At 36.0% G+C, this 9,216-nt stretch overlaps 1 protein-coding gene across 2 annotated transcripts; it reads right to left on the bottom strand.

Annotated features, from left to right (window-relative positions):
- Positions 1–377: 377 nt before the first annotated feature.
- Positions 378–9,012, bottom strand: LOC141481420 (uncharacterized). Of its 2 annotated transcripts, none has more exons than XM_074172913.1 (2): positions 8,708–9,012; positions 378–5,612 (listed from the first exon to the last, which is right to left on the bottom strand). In XM_074172913.1, the coding sequence occupies exon 2, from the start codon at positions 3,349–3,351 to the stop codon at positions 1,993–1,995; it is 1,359 nt and encodes a 452-aa protein (XP_074029014.1). In that variant the 5' UTR covers positions 3,352–5,612; positions 8,708–9,012; the 3' UTR covers positions 378–1,992. The 2 variants fall into 2 exon arrangements, with proteins under 2 accessions (XP_074029014.1, XP_074029015.1); XM_074172914.1 differs by having other exon boundaries at positions 5,274–5,612; positions 8,708–8,920.
- Between the last annotated feature and the right edge of the window lie 204 nt (positions 9,013–9,216).

Below are 9,216 nucleotides of genomic sequence, written 5' to 3'. Positions count from 1 at the left end.
GTGCAAAGCCTGTACCACTTGTAAACATTTTTTTGACCCAGAGTACAATCACTGTATGCCACTGTCAACATTTCAAGTGTTTTTGTGCACTAAATTCAATTTTTTACAAAAATTTAAATTCTCGTGAAGAAAGTTGGATACGAAACTCAAGATATTTCCTCTTATGGACCAGCTTCACAGGGTTTTAATGATATAATATCGCCAAACAGTATCGTAAGCCTTGGTTATATCGAAGAATATTGCGATGCACATCTGTTTATTGGCGAAAGCTTCATGAATGTAGGATTCCAAGTCCACAAGGTTGTCTACAGTAGATCTTTTTTTTCTGAAACCGCTCTGTTCTGGTCTGATTAGTTGTTTCTGTTCTAAGGTCCACATCAATCTCGTATTCACAATTTTTTCCAGCAACTTACACATAGCACTTGTGAGTGCAATAGGTCGGTAGTAGTCTGGCAGATTTTTTGGATTGCCACCTTTATGAATAGGGATAACTATACACTTACGCCATTTTGATGGAAAAACCTTGGTGGTCCATATTCTATTATATATATTCAATAGGAGCTCTTTGGCGTTGTTTGGGAGATTTTTCACGAACATTATTGGGATGTTATCAGGGCCTGGTGAGGAATTTTTGGTGTTGTTGAGGGACTCGTCTAGTTCATGCATGGATATTGGAGCATTTAATGGGGTATCTTGGTCCTCGTCAAGTGGAATGGGTTCCGCTTCACAAGTGAGTTTTCTTCGTATGAATTCTGGTGCATAGTTACTGTTCTGGGAATGATGTTGGTAAGATGTTGCCAATGTTTCAACTATGTCTGCAGAAGATATCATGGATTTATTGTTATACACCAAGTTGTTTATTGTGTTGTAGCAATACTTTCCTGATATTCTCTTTACTTTATCCCAAATAACGCTAACTGGTGTCCATGTGTTGATGCTTGATACGTATTTCATCCAAGATTCCCGTTTGCTTTTTTTAATAATGTATCGTGTTCTTGCTCTCAGCCTTTTATATTCAATCAGGTTTTCGTTATTTTTATCTCTTTTGAGCTTATTGAATGCTCGCTTTGACTCTTTGAGGGCTTTCTCGCAATCCTGGGACCACCAAGGTACAGGTTTATGCTTCCGTATATGTTCTGATTTCCTTATGAATAACTCAGCGGATTGTGTTATTAGATCTGTGAACTCATCCACCAAGGCATCGATGGACAGGCTTTGGAGAATGAATGGGTCTAGTTCTGTAGTCTTTGATTCAATAAAAGATGTGAAAGCAGTCCAGTCGGCGTTTTCTAATTGCCACTTGGCAGTAGGGTTACTATCCGGAGATGGGGTGCCATCTTTTATGATTATGGGTAAATGATCACTACCAAAAGGGTATGGGAGCACTTCCCAGTTGAGAGATAATGATAAGGTAGGGTCACATAAAGATAAGTCAATAGCTGAAGATTCTCCATTATGTGCGTTGAAACGTGTGTTCTGTCCGTCATTCAGTAGATTGAGGTTTGAGTCATTGAGTATTTTTTCTATTTTTTGACCCATCGGTGTAAGTTTATTTGAACTCCAGATAGGGTTATGGGCATTAAAATCTCCTACTATAATCCTCGGTGTTGGTATTTGGTTGATTAGATCATTCAAATCATCACTACTAGGCTGTTGATCTGGTGGTATATATATGTTGCATATATGAATTTTTTGGGGTCCATGGGTACTTACTGCTACTGCCTCCAGATCCGTTCTTAATGATAAAGGTTGTGCATCAAGTTTATCAGAGATATAAAGAGCGACTCCTCCACTTGCGCGTTGTTGATTTATTCGGTTTTTAAAAAAACTAGTGTATTTGGGAAGTTGATGTACTCTATGGTCTCGGAAATGAGTTTCCTGGAGGCAGATTATGGAGGAAGAGTGTTCTGATATGAGTAATTTCATCATTTCCAAATGGGTGTAATACCCATTCAGATTCCACTGCATAATCGATCCGAAAATAATGGTGGTCTAGTAGGTTACTTGGGATGCGTCGGTTTCTTTAGATGCGTCGGTATCTGAAAGGGTTTCTAGAAGAAGCTGTTTTTTTATTCTGTTCTGAATTTTGGAACATCTGGCTTTGATCTTTCTATCAGTGAAGAAGGGATAAATTTTTGTCAGTATATCTAAGAGTTCGCTAACGTTGGATGTGTATGTCTTTGCTACACTCAGGGGATCTGAAGAACCATAAACATTCTCTAGAAAATGGCTGACTTCTTGATAGTTAAGAGAAAAATTTGACGCTTCATCTTCAAATACTGCTTTGGTGGGTTTCATGAGTTCTTCTATTGTAGGGGATTGTGCAATGGGTGGATTTGTTTTGACTTTTTTCTGTTTCTTTTGTTCGAAATTGGGTTTATTGAAAATTGGTTGTGGTGATGGAGTGGAGATTTCTGATAAAGTGCGTTTTGAAGGTGTCGGTGTTGGTGTAGTTAATGTCATGGATATAGATGTTTCCGGTTGACTGCTAGTTGGGGGTGTCTCAATTGAAGGAGTGACTATTGGTGAAACAATTGTTGACTTGGTAAAGATTTCGTTCGGTTGGATTGATGGAAAATATATGTCTTCAATCGTGTCTCCCAAAAAATTTTCATGGATGGTTGTTTGGGGAGTTTCGTTAATGTGGTTTTCTGCATCCTCATTTGGATTTTGGTTCGTCGGACAATTTTGTGCTTGGTGTCCTATCTGTTTGCATGTGAAACATGTCTGTTGATCCAACGATAAGAAAATACGATAGGAAGTTAACTCATGAGTGACTAGGATGGATTCTGGGACTCTTGCTTGGTCTGGGGGGGAAATATATGTTTGTCTGCGGAAACTGAGGATGTGCTTAAAGTCAGGATTGGTAGTACCGATTCGTAGGAAAGTAATTGGTGACACTAGTTTAATTCCCAAATTCTTGAGTTCTGTTTCTAAGATATCGTGAGGGATGGAAGGACTCACGTTTGATAAAATCAGTCTCTCGTTTGGAGTAATCAGTCTTCGAGCCTGGATAATCTGATGGTCTATTTTAATCGTTCCATGGTTGATGTTCATGAAGTTTTCTAGAATTTGTTCGCTCGCTAGATATATACAAATTCTGTTGTTAGATATTCTGGATGAGAAAATGATGTTATTTGGTTGTACGACTGCGCCGAGTGCCACAAGATAATCTTCCAGTTTAACATTTTCTAGTGCGGTGAAAATAATTGCTTGTTTCTTGGAAGGAAAAATTGATGTTGTCTGGTTGAGTACTGATGAATATGTTTTGGTGGGTTGTTGTCGTTTGTAGGTTTGTTCATTTTGAGAAACCCTGTAGTCAGAGTTTCCTTGTTGAATGTTTGAGTCCATGTTTACAATGGGTAGGTTAGATTAGATTTTTGAATACGGTCCTGTTAGACAGTACCATATGTGACCTCGGAGCGCTGATAAGGCGCTGTCGGTCAGCCTTCGGATGAAGTATTTCGATACCGATTTTACTAATCAATGTAAAATATCTAACTCAAATAGACTTACACTTTTGGTGCTGGTTAGGTGATGTTTTAAGGATGGTGTCGCACAATTTGATGAACTCAAAAACAGTTAATTAGCTATTTTCTGGCAGACTGATAAAGGCACGTACTGAAGTACTCAATATCAGGGCCGGACTCTTCATCATTATTGATTTGTATCGAATTACGAATTTGTATAAGAAATGTCAGATATAGAAAGCAAGTGGCATATTCCAGAGCAACTAGATTTGATTTTCGGAAAAGTTTATTTCTAAAAATATCACGACATGTTTGACTATCACAGTAACTTTTTCATAGTAAGTAGAGTGTATGTTATTCACTACAAAAAGGTACAGTAATAGCAAAGTATGTCGCGATAATTTTGGAAATATTGTGAAGATTGAATCGTTTCCGGTGTAGTTTGTGAAATTATTATGAATCTTCATCAAGTAACGACCGAGTCAATCAGGCAATTAGATTTATTGTGACAGATTGATGGATGTAGCAGTTATTCGTGGTAAGAGATCATCATGAAAAATGAGGATTGAAAATTACTGTTTTCATACTACTTGTATTTGTAACTGATGTTACTGCAGTTTCATCCTACAAGGGCATTTTCAAACGAATACAATAAACTCAACAATTAAGTTTGGAAAGAATTTCTAGGCGTATCATTTTTTCATACCAAAATATCAAAGTAAATTTCGATATCTACGCCAATATTAAAGTTGTAAATTATTATTACTTTTTTTTTAAATATAAATTTTTATCAACTGTCATTGCTTTTTATATATCCCCCGAATGATCCAAATGATTTCAAACATATTAAATAATTTCCATTTTTGTTAAACTTCAACACCTTGTATCATCGTAACGGAGAATTTTCGGAACATAATTTTCTCATGTAGATTCACACCTCCGATTATTCGCATATCATTAATGGACGCCCTGTAGATACTCAAATGATGAATGCTTCTTCAAGTAGTACCTGTTCACAAGAGTTACATGAGTGCGTTTCAATTTTGCTTATAGCCTAACCACTTCCATCAGACGACATATAAAGACAGGTGAACTGAATTGGAGATTGACGAGAAGATATTTGAAAAATTAAATTGTTTAAAAAAAATCAATATTGTCTTCACGATCACAAAGTATTCATCTTCAACTATTCGTTCATGACATGGGTTTATACACACTTTTTTTATATACTATTGGAGAAGTGTTCTGGCTTTCAACTGAACAGGTTTTCTCAGGCAAAAATTTTCTTTGTCTGTATATAATACGAACGATAGCTTTTCCAAGCGTTTTCACGGAAACGCATGTAGAAGCTATTGAACTGCGTTTCATGAAAACGCTTGAGGAAGATATTGTATAGCGAAACATGTGTTGCGGTCTATTTTTTAGTGAAAATATCATGAAATGATGTTATTTGAAGTCATTGTTGCTGTCTGCTAAAATTGTATTGTGCAAAATGGATTGATATTTCATTAGGTATGTCAAATCGAAATTGCCGGATTCAATTCCATTACTCCTCAGTACCGAGATACTGATAATGATATTCGTCGATCCCATATACGGCATCTCCGTAAGGGAAGATGTCATCGATTTTACTAACTCATTTAATCCTCCAGTAATGCATTTGTGGTTTAACTCAGCACTACTGATGAGACCTATCAAAATAGCGCAAAATAGGATCTCGATTGCCTTGTTTTTGGTTTCTAGTTCCAAAGAGCCAACGATGGCCAGCTACTGAAATGAAATTTCAAATGAAATCAAAAAACGTAAGAGAACGTATTGATTTATTTCTGGAATACAGAATTCTGAAAACCTAACGTTCACATAAAAAAACTCAGTAATAAAAAATGTGTTTGTAATGGTGAATTAAAACTATGTCATAAGACTCTACAAAATCCATATTTCACTGACATGAGATCTGATGTGATTAAAGTTTGGAAGTATTGAATTAGTAACATTCACACACACTTGCACGTCCTACAGCTACGCAGCGACCACCAATATGTCCCTGCTGCCAACAGCTAACATTACAGTCTGCTTCGTAACAGTCGTCTCCAAGTTTGGAGTTATCTTGGCTGTTCTTTGCAATTTCTTGGATAGCTGCATCTGGAAAATAAATAACGAATAGTATCAATGATAAAACTGATTTATTTGTAGTATATCCGTGTTAGGAATCACACGTTAAAAGGTAAGATTTCGTCAATCCTTTGCTCGCACAGGTTTAGACTTCTGAGGGTTGTGGTTCGTAGGGGAGCGACAGCTGGTTGGCGAAAAAACAGATGTTTTGAACATATGTCAAATATTCAAGTTAGGTATATAAATGACGATATATTCAATGATGAAGTTATGCACTGGAAAATAAGTTGAAATTTCGTGAAATCGATATCGTATTTTCCCATTAATGACAGACATTACTGGCAAGATGCGAAAATTACTGAACATATGAAATCAATAACATAAACTTTTTTACGATATTTTAGCTTGTCTAGGAAAATATTGTACAACCAATTCCACGTTATAATTCAGTAGACCCCTTTTGTAAATTCTTGTTTTTTGAAATTCATAATTGATTGTTTAGAACAACAACGTGATTAGATTTTTAATTTTGTTGAAGCTTATCACATATCAGTGAAAGTTACACCAATTTTGGTTAAGTCGTTTTCGAGATTAGTGCGCAAGTACACATAGACAAATATATAATTCCATCAGTGTCACTTTCATTATATGTATTTATTTCAATTAGTCTGTAATCCAACAAACATTCATTTATCTCGATGATAACTGGTTGATAATGTCAATATGAACGCAAATTATTAACCATATGGCAGCAATCATCTTCACTCAGGAAATATTCGTTTTGAATACAATTCAATATTTACTAGATTTTATATTTCAAAATGTGATACGCTTTCGGACTGTCAAACTGAAACTTTTTATTGTTATCGATATATAACATGTTCATGTTGGAGTATTACAATCGATTAGGTAAACTGAATCATATTATTTCTTTGAAGTCAATTTCAAAAAAACTAATAGATTTCCGAGAAAAACATCGCACTTGATCATTAGATATTCGTTCAATTCTTGAAAACTCATACCAGTTAGAGTCATCACCGCCTTACAGACTGAGTTTCATGTTATCTTCGATACGCAATTATCCAAATTTGTATATTTGTGAAGTATGACATCACCATTGAGCAATTATTACTCTTTAGACCTTATGGTAAGCGAACAATGGGTTTGTGAATCGTCTGCCCTGAGTAAATTCGTCCGGCTCCATTTACCATTTGAATCATTCACTGCATTATTCAAACCTTCAGTACAGGTAACTCTTGTGTATGCCCTATGGTTTTTCATGAATAATAGCTTATTTTGATGGTCAAGGAGGACTATCAGCATATATTTACCGAGAGTAGAAAGAAAATCCAAAAATTTTGAAAAAAAAAATATTAATTTTTCAACATAATCTCCTTGCATCTCTAGACACTTTTCCAAGCGACGTTCAACAAGTTCGACACCGTTTTTGTGATAAGAACTGTCTTGCTCCTTAATATAGCTATTAACTGCCGATATCACTTCTTCATCGCTGGAAAATCTTTGACCACAGCCATTTTTTGAAGTTTGGGAACACTTAATGATCCGAGGGGACTGAATCTGGTGAATAGGGTATATAAAGTAGAAATTCAAACTTTAATTCGTTAATTTTGATCATTGCGATAATGGATTTGTGAGCTGGCGCATTGTTTTGCTTGATTTCTTCAATCAAACGTTGCAACATGTTCACATAATATTCACTGTTGATAGTTTTACCTTTTTTCAAGATTGTCAATGAAAATTATTCCACCGACATCCCAAAAAACCGATGCCATGACCTTGCCTGTAGATGAAACGGTCTTTGCCTTCTTTGGAGCCGGTTCTTCCTGTTGCGTCCACTGTTTTGATTGTTTTTTTTGTCTTGGATGTAAAGTGATGAATTTATGTTTCATCCATGGTCATGAAATAACGCAAGAATTTTGATTTGTTGCTGTGAAACTTCGCTAAATACTCAATTGAAACATATTCACAATCCGGTTTTCACTCGAGTGTAGGCAAACGCGGCACTCATCTTGTACACAGCTTTCTCATGTCAAAATTTTCAGAAAATGTATCACACTTTATGAAATGCCTACTGCTAGCTCGCGCACTTTCAGTCGACGATCATTTGGTACCGCTTTGTGGATTTTTTTTTACCGTTTCTGAAGTCTTTACCTCATTTGGTCAACCACTGCGATGCTCGTCTTGGCAGCTCGTACGGTCTCGTTTAAACTCTGCTATCTAATATTTTATCGTTGTAAACGAAGGAGCAGACTCACTCAGAGTTGAATCCAGTTTAGCTTCCATATTGGTATAGATGAGGGTTTTCAAGTGAAAGTAAACCACATAACGATGACCAAATTTCAACATTTTTGCTATTGAACAACGCAGTGTCTTGAAACATATGCTTTATAGATTGTATACTTTCTGATACAGTGGTATTTTTCAAAGAACAACCGCTGGCCGGGACCACCCTCGTAAATATTTATATTAGATCAAACACTAGGTACTCATTCCACACAATATTGGTGTCTTGTCGATATCGTAGAAGTGCCAGAGGTGAAAAAAAGTAGAGCACACCTAATGTTGCCTTATGCCAATGGGTTTAGACTGGCACTACATAGTCGTATATTATACACTCTGATAGCAAATGCAGGAATTTCTCAAGAGTATATGGTTTTGGGAACCTCCATGTCTATTACACTCATGTGGTAGAAGGGGTAGAAGAGAACACCTTCCTTACAGGCTATGATGAGTCCCTTGGTTTTCTTCTTCAACCCACTTGACTTTTAGGAAGGTAACTGCTAGTTGTTCAGATGAGGCAAAGTTTTGAATGTTGGAAGAATATGATACAAGAGCCTATACTGTTGCATCAATGATCTTAGACCAGACCTTTTAGTTTCCTGCTTGCAGTTGAAATTACAAAGCTGTAACGAAGCAAATTCTCATTCGGTGATTGATGCCGAAGTGGCCGTTCCTGGGACCTTAATTGATTTTGATCTCCGGTTTATTTAGCGATCTCACAGATGGCGCCGTCGTAAGGAGAATAATGAATCATGTAATATGTTTATGAATTCATCATCAATTATTTGAAAGTTGGATTTTGATATGAAAGAAAGTTAACTCACCTTTTTCTACATTTTTGTTTTCGTTGTTCACTTCCTCCTTCAGCAAAGGACTGCTCACTGTCACGCTGACAATTACTGCCAAGACTAGAATGAATACAGCGATTTTCATGATTATTTGGGAATATGGAATAATCTTTTGCAATGAGATGTAAGATCATGAAAATATTCGTTTGGTTTTTTAGCACACTGAGTTTTTATATAGTCGACAAGAACAATGAAAAGTTTTAATTACTCAAAATAAATGATTCAATGGGGGCGGACTCCACTCGAATTTTCGCAGAATTAGATAACAATTTTATTTATTTCTATGCAATTCAAACCTCTCATGACAACACTATCAGATATTTGCTCATTTTTTCTATTTACGAGTTTATCAAACTGATATCTATAATTCGAAAAACTGGCGACTATTTCTCAAAACTGAAATTGAACAATATTGTTGTAATGCAAACATTCTTAGAAAACCAAAATGAAGTAAGCAATACATCATAGCTGAACAATATCGATAT

This window comes from Leptinotarsa decemlineata, unplaced genomic scaffold (genome assembly GCF_025532065.1).
Source record: "Leptinotarsa decemlineata unplaced genomic scaffold, Ldec_3_MD MMD2_tig00000199_RagTag_RagTag, whole genome shotgun sequence".
NCBI classification, from domain to species: Eukaryota; Metazoa; Arthropoda; class Insecta; order Coleoptera; family Chrysomelidae; genus Leptinotarsa; species Leptinotarsa decemlineata.
This window is presented reverse-complemented; position numbering and strand designations above follow the sequence as displayed.